Raw genomic sequence first — 7,418 nt, forward strand, 5'->3', positions numbered from 1 at the left:
GGGGCTCACTTTGGATGCCTCCCCCTCTGCTCGGCTAATTGGGTGGAGAAAAGCCAATTACTTGGGATGCAGAGTGCTGGCAAATAGCGCCCCAAGAGCGTCCTTGCTGCTGTGGAATAAGCGGCAGGGCTTCGTCCCTGCTCCTCCACCAGCGGACATAACCAAACACCCCATCGAGCCAAAGAACCGGGGTTTGCTGTTGCCATTGGAATCCTCAGGACTCCCATTCTTAAAAAAAAAAACCAGCGCGGTCTGAGCCAGCTTTGCCCTCCTTTAACAATTCTGACCCTATTCACTTTCCGTAGCCCAGCCCACCCACCTCACGTAAGCCGGGTTCAATTACCCGGATGCGGAAGTGCTTGCTCTTTTCTCTCTCGGGTGCTGCAGCCGAGAAGTTCAGCATCTCGGTAAGAGGCGTTTGAGATCCGGCGCCATCCGCGGTAAAGCTAGATTTGGGGAGCCGGTAAGAGGGTGATGATGGGGCGCGGGGGTCTTGAGGGCCTGGCGGCGGGGGAATTGGGGGAGGGCCTAGCAGAGATCCGGCGGCCAAGACTGTTTAGCGCGCAGCGTCCGAGTAGCCTCTTCTGCCATTTTGATTTCTCTCTTGCAGGTAACCGTCGCCAGAAGCCGTCGCCATGGTGAGTGAAGTGGGAGAAGCGTCTCTCTCCTCCCCCCCCCGTCTTTCCCTCACGATTCGGGCGGAGGTCTTAGAAGTGTCGCGAGTTAAGAGGAAGGCAGCCGGTTGTAGAGAGACTTCCCTGTTTAATAGGGTTGGGGGGACACGTGTGTTTTGCAGCAAGCATGACTATCATTCATACGGAAGAGGGGACACAGTGTGCGTGTCCCGGTACCTGGACAGGTTTGCTGTTGCCCTTTTTGAATAATAATAATTAATACAGTAATTTGTTATTTATACCCAGCCCATCTGGCTGCTCTGGGCGGCTTCCAACATAATATTAAAAATACATTTAAACATTAGTCATTAAAAACTTCCCTAAACATTGTTGTTATTTAGTCGTGTCCGACTCTTTGTGACCCCATGGACCAGAGCACACCAGGCACTCCTGTCTTCCACTGCCTCCAGCAGTTTGGTCAAACTCATGCTGGTAGCTCCGAGAACACTGTCCAACCATCTTGTCCTCTGTCATCCCCTTCTCCTTGTGCCCTCCATCTTTCCCAGCATCAGGGTCTTTTCTTCTCACGAGGTGGCCAAAGTATTGGCGCCTTAGCTTCAGAATCTGTCCTTCCAATGAGCACTAAGGGCTGATTTCCCTAAGAATGGATAGTTTTGATCTTCTTGCAGTCCATGGGACTCTCAAGAGTCTCCTCCAGCACCATAATTCAAAAGCATCAATTCTTCGGCAATCAGCCTTCTTTATGGTCCAGCTCTCACTTCCATTCCCTAAACATAGAGCCTGGCTTTTAGATAGTGCCCTTTTCAAAGGGCTCTGGAGCCCTTTTGAATGAAACCAAGAGTGCCTCTAGCACAGCATCTTATTCCTAGCAGTGGCCAGCCAGGTGCCCATCAGCAGGTCTCTGAAGATGTCTTTTTAGGGAGCCTTACTCCTCCCCAGTTTTTCTGCAGGCTTGAAATCGGAAAGGCTCTTGAAAAGAAAACGATTTGTATTTGCAGTTCCTCAAATTTTGCACGCTTGCAAGCTATCTATTGTGGGTATTTGTTAGAGATGGGTTTAAGTGCCAAAGGAAAAGGTGTCTAGGCTGCAGAACTAAGAATTGAAGATACCATATATTTGTGCAAGGCATCCAGCTCCTATTTAACGTTGTATTTATTTAATTACAGCCTCGCAAAATCGAAGAGATCAAAGATTTTCTATTGACAGCCAGAAGGAAGGATGCAAAATGTAAGTAGCTGTTTATGACTTAACTGTTTTGTCCCTGTTTCTTGATCTTTTCCTGGAGGGTTTTCCTGTCTTAGATTCCTTCTTTATTTTGACTGGTGCTAAAAATGTAGCACAAATTATTTGGAGTTGCATTATTTATTATGAAGTGGCAGCACTGCACATTCTGCCCTTTACTTCCATTCTCCCTACCATTCCCAAGTCTTGGGCAAAGATACTGCTCTTGCCCAAGACTTGGAAATGGTACAGAGGATTAAAGATTAAAGTTACTAGCCTGCAAGAAATAGCTCTATCTTGTTGGGCTAGTAGAAAAGGGAGTCTCCCACCCCTTTCTATGTTGGGCATGGAGAAGGAAGGTTCCCTCCACTGGCAGCTGTTGGGTTTTTATGCCAAGCATAGTGGAGGGTTGCAATACTTAATAATAGTAATAACAATAATAATAGTAATAATAATAATAGCATACTGACCTATATCCATAGGTCTCAGGGTGTTTCACAGGATGAAATTACAACATAAAAACAAAATACATAAACAAAAGCGAAACACAAACATCCCAGTAACCCCCCAACACATTTTAAAGGGGCATTGGATGACAATCAACCAAAGGCCTGCTTAAAGAGGAGTATTTTTGCCTGGTGCCTAAAGGTGTATAATGAAGGCACCAGGCGAACTTCCCTGGGGAGAGCATTCCACAAGACTGCTCCAAGTCCACCATCCTGCTCACTCATATCCATTACTAGATAAGGACTTTAAAATGCAAGGGTCATCTAAACCCTGCAGCTAATATACCTAGAATTTCCCAGTATGGGTGTACCACATATACAAAGAGAGAAGAACATAGGGAGCTTCCCAGTAGGAGGTTGGCTTACCAGCTGCACTACAGCTTGCCAGAAGAGGTCATATCTGGCATGGTACAAACACACCGGTGGATCAAGTCTGGTGCTCTCACTGGTGCATTTGCAACTTGCCCTCTTCCATTAAGCTGCACTGCGAAACCGAAATACAGTGGTCCCTCGGGTTACAGACACTTCAGGTTACAGACTCCGCTAACCCAGAAGTAGTACCTTGAGTTAAGAACTTGGCTTCAGGATGAGAGCAGAAATCGTGTGGCGGCGGTGCAGCAACAGGAGGAGGCCCCATTAGCTAAAGTGGTACTTCAGGTTAAGAACAGTTTCAGGTTAAGAACAGACCTCCAGAACAAATTAAGTTCTTAACCTGAGGTACCACTGTACTAGACAGACTCGTAATATTACTATGTGTATGGTGAGGGTGGAAGAAAAGTAACATAAATCTGCACCAAGTCAAACATTTTAATCTATTGTAATCTACTGTCATGTCATGAATAATTCAATTCAAACCGCTTTCTGAATAGAGTAATTCAAGTTCTAATTCAGTACCTAAAAATAGAGCATAACTTTGAACTTTTTAAAATGTAAAATGATTGGTAATATGAATGAGGGCGTATCTGTTCCATAAAAGCAAATTGTTTTGACATGGCTCCCCTAACCCCCCAGACTTGGAGGTGTTAGCAGGATTTGGGGCATGGTGGATTCAAGGTGCACAGTTCTTTTGAAGAAGAAAAACCAAGGTGTTTTTAAACAACAAACGTTTCTATAACATCATAATTAATAACATTTTTGCATTTTAAAAAATCCCAGTGATATTTGTGGTGAAGCCAGTAGTTGAACTGTCTTTAAACTAGCAATATTTTGAGTTTCGTAAAATGAGCTATTACAAACAGCTTACAATATAAATTGTTTTTATTTTACCCATTCTTTTCTCCTTCTCTAATAATACCATAACATCCAACGAGGCTGAACGTTTGAAGATTCAGGACAGGCAAACAAAAATACTTCTTCACACAGAGCATAGTTAGACTATGGAATTTGATAGTGATGGCCACCAACTTTGATGGCCTCAAAAGAAATTGGACAAATTTGTGGAAGTTTATTAGTGGCGACTAGCTATGATTGTTGTAGTCTTTCTCCCCTGTTGGAGGCAGTATGCCTCTGAATACCAGTTGCTCATAATCACAAGTAGGGAAATGCTATTGTGCCCAGGTTCTTCTTGAGGGCCTCCCATAGGCATCTGGTTGGCATTGTAAGAACAGGATGCTGGAGTAGATGGGCTATTCGCCTGATTCAGCAGACACTTCTATTGTTATGCTAGCTAGTTTATCCAAACTAGAGCCTTTAACCTGTGAAGTTTTCCCCAGTAGTAGATAATTGAAGTTCTAAATTATTGTAGCTATTATGGATTCTCTGTATTTCTCCTAATGCTGGCTCTGAAATCATGTGGCCTGATAATATATATAGTTTGCACAGAATTGAGTTTTTAACTGTTCATCTTGCATAAAAAAAACCAGGAGTAATGTATGCAAAAGTGTTCCATTCTGATGGCATAGCACATTGCTTTGTATTCTGTTAAGCTAATGCTTAGTAGTTCTTTGCTAAATAGCATCAAAAAGACTTTCATATCGAGCTTAAAGAACAGCATAATTTTCTAAAGTGTGTGTAACCTCTGGTTTTAAAAGCAGCACTTACAATTACTTGAATTGCGAGCAAAGCAAGAAGGTTGTACAAGTGCCTAATTAACTATGAATGTGCTTCAGTTTTCACACTTCTGAAATTAATGTAAATTGGATTTTTCACTGTTCCGGTGCGCTTTATATACGGCATGGAATTGAAAATAACCCCTCTGGTGTCAGAGTGCATAAGAGTCAGGTAGAAAGATATCATTGCTTGTGAAAGATATGTGAAAATTATAAGCAGTTTGTGCTTTTGGAAGTTTAATGAGACTTGACACCCTAACCAATTTGCAAGATAGTTTTGGTTAGTATCTTTTGAAGTGATGCATTCAAACCCATACAACTTTATGTACCCAAAGAGCCGCTCAGGACACCAAAATCTGATTATAAATGTTCCATGAAGATCATTTCTAGAAAGAAACTTAAATTCACATTATGTCCAACTCGCCAGAATCCAAGCACCTTTATACAATTACTCACACTGATCTTGCTACCTACTTCTTTGTAATAGATTTGGAGAACAGAAATAACAAAGCAAAGCTGCATAAGTCTGTAAACATTAATAATTATTATCATTAAGTCAAACGTAATGGATCAAATCATAGCACCAGTCTGGAATTTGGTTAGCTTTTGTGTATTTTTTTTATGTAGGTGTCTTTTTAGAAAAGCTTTTCCCTGATACAAGTTTGTTTCAATATTAATATAGTGCGGGGCATTGTCGTGGCAGGAGACTACATGCATAGGAACAAAATAAATGGCAAAACGGCACTGAAGTACAGATGTCATTTGCTTGTACTCATTATGGGATAAAGCAGGATTTAATCAAATTGTTTGTCTTTAAAGGAGAGTGTATTGTACTAGGCTCTGATTCTGGCTAACCTATTGCTTAATATATTAAGGGTATGTTGCTAACTTCAGTGATATTACATTGTAGCCGTCAAGATCAAGAAGAACAAAGATAACGTGAAGTTCAAGGTCCGTTGCAGCCGGTATCTGTATACGCTGGTCATCACAGACAAGGAAAAGGCTGAAAAACTGAAGCAGTCTCTTCCACCAGGTAATTGAACCATGCAGGAGATTGTTAATCATGGGAGAAGGCTTGGGTGGTGGCAGAGTAGCATCTGGTGCTTCCTGATAGTAACAGAAGTTGATGGGTATTCTCATGTGTATTATATAAGAAGATCCCCCTTTGAAAACAACCATGTATGTTACGGCATCCTGTAAAGCAGGGGTCAGGAACCTTTTCTGACCAGCAAGATATAGATCTCCAACCCTGATGGGGCAAATCTAACAGAGTAGGGCTGCCCACCTGTTAGTCACTATGATGTCAGGTGATTCTGTGCTTTGAAGTCCCAATTGTCAGAACTTCAAAGCGCAGCATGGGGCCTGGTCCAGCTCAGCCCCTCCCTGTCTCAAGAACCCTGTTTTGGAGTGTTACGGGTACCGCCAATGTGGAACCCAGTAGTGGCACTTGCACCCATTTGGAAAATTCTGGTACAGCTAGGTAAAGTAACACATTCAAACCCCTTTCCCCCTAGCCTGGTGTGAGAGGAAGGTTGAATCATTACTAACTCTGTTTCAGTTGTGCCCTGAATAGCTACGCTTTTTGGTTAACAAATCCACATTTTTCTTTGTGCCGCATTCTTGTACATGTAAAAACAAGCTGTAGTTTGAAGTGTTTGATAGACACGGATTCAAGAGTTGCATCAATTGGGGGCAGGAATTCAAAGTACAGAAAAGGGAACACCATTCCCTCAGTCGTGCATTCAGCAGGAAGTGTTGACCTAATAAGGTTGGCTTTTAAAGACTTGTCTAAATGTCACTGGCTTACAAGGAAAACTACTGGACAGAGTAAAGACACTTTGGATATTCAGTGACATTTCATACTAAGCCACAGTAGCAGTTCACGTACGAAAAGCCCTGTGAGTGTTCAGGTCACCTGGTTCACAAGCCTGAAAGTCATGCTTCTTTGCACGCTCAGACCTGCTAATAAGTTTCGGCAGCTTGTATCTGGGATATAGATGAAAATCTCTGAGGGTTTGCCAGCCTGATGAGCAGAAGTAATGAGATCAGAATCTGTCTCTTCAGTTTCTCAGCCTCTTTTTCTCCCTTCTCTTTAGGTTTGGCTGTGAAAGAGCTGAAATGAGCCATTCATGCTTGAAATCTTGGCCGTGGATTGTAATAAAGGACTGAACTGTTCTTTCTTCTTGGTGTCCTCTTTTTTCCAAAGGGAAGCATGGGCAAACTACTGTTTAAGCAGCATTGTTCCTTAGAGGGGAGCAGCTACCTGTCTTCTGCAGGGACTGTGTGCTCTTCTCCAGAGGGGAGGTGTTGTGATCTTCAGTCAGCTTGTTGGTCTCCTCTTCATCAATCTCAAATTGAATCCAAAAAAATAATGGGGTTCTTTCAGTAATCGCTAATAGCTATTCTGGATACCAGTAGAATATATGGCCAACAGTTTGAAGATTTAACAAGCTGATAAACTTGATACACTGCTCTTTAAAATTCCAGAGTTAAAAGATCTGCAGAAAAACACAAGAACTAGCACCCAAGTTCAATATGTTTCACAAAACAGCCCCCAGGACATTTGCAGAATCTCCAGTGTGAAATCCATGGGCTTAATGGAGGAAGAGAGAATGTTCATTTCTAACTTGGGAGTTGGGTTAATTGGGACTGTTCCATGTACAATCTGACCCTGCTGCTCTCATTACAGCGACAGAGTTGAAGAAACACTCTAATGCGGTTGACATGTTTTATCAAGCATATGGAATAGAGGCATCCTATATAGATTCTGCTGGAATAAGTAGCATGTGATCCTTGGCATCACATACTGATTCTGATATCACACTCTATTTCAGTGGCGTCTGCTATCTAAAGAGACTTGCGATCTACCAGGGAGGAAAACATTAAATTCTAACATGGCTCATTCTAAATGGCCAGAAAGTATAAAGTGTTACTAAGACCACACTAAGGATGATGTGGCTGGGGGTTTTTTTGGTGTGTTTTTTTAAGAGTTCTAAACGCTAATTTCA

At 42.4% G+C, this 7,418-nt stretch overlaps 1 protein-coding gene across 2 annotated transcripts; it reads left to right on the forward strand.

Annotated features, from left to right (window-relative positions):
* Positions 1 to 297: 297 nt before the first annotated feature.
* RPL38 (ribosomal protein L38) lies at positions 298 to 6,585 on the forward strand. 2 transcript variants are annotated; one of them, XM_079965730.1, is made up of 5 exons: positions 298 to 407; positions 611 to 638; positions 1,802 to 1,862; positions 5,321 to 5,443; positions 6,507 to 6,585. In XM_079965730.1, exons 2-5 carry the CDS (start codon positions 636 to 638, stop codon positions 6,530 to 6,532), a joined length of 213 nt encoding a protein of 70 aa, XP_079821856.1. In that variant the 5' UTR covers positions 298 to 407; positions 611 to 635; the 3' UTR covers positions 6,533 to 6,585. The 2 variants fall into 2 exon arrangements, with proteins under 2 accessions (XP_079821856.1, XP_079821857.1); XM_079965731.1 differs by having other exon boundaries at positions 346 to 463.
* The last annotated feature ends 833 nt before the right edge of the window (positions 6,586 to 7,418 follow it).

The sequence above is a fragment of the Podarcis cretensis genome (assembly GCF_951804945.1).
Source record: "Podarcis cretensis genome assembly, chromosome: 2".
Classification (NCBI taxonomy): Eukaryota; Metazoa; Chordata; class Lepidosauria; order Squamata; family Lacertidae; genus Podarcis; species Podarcis cretensis.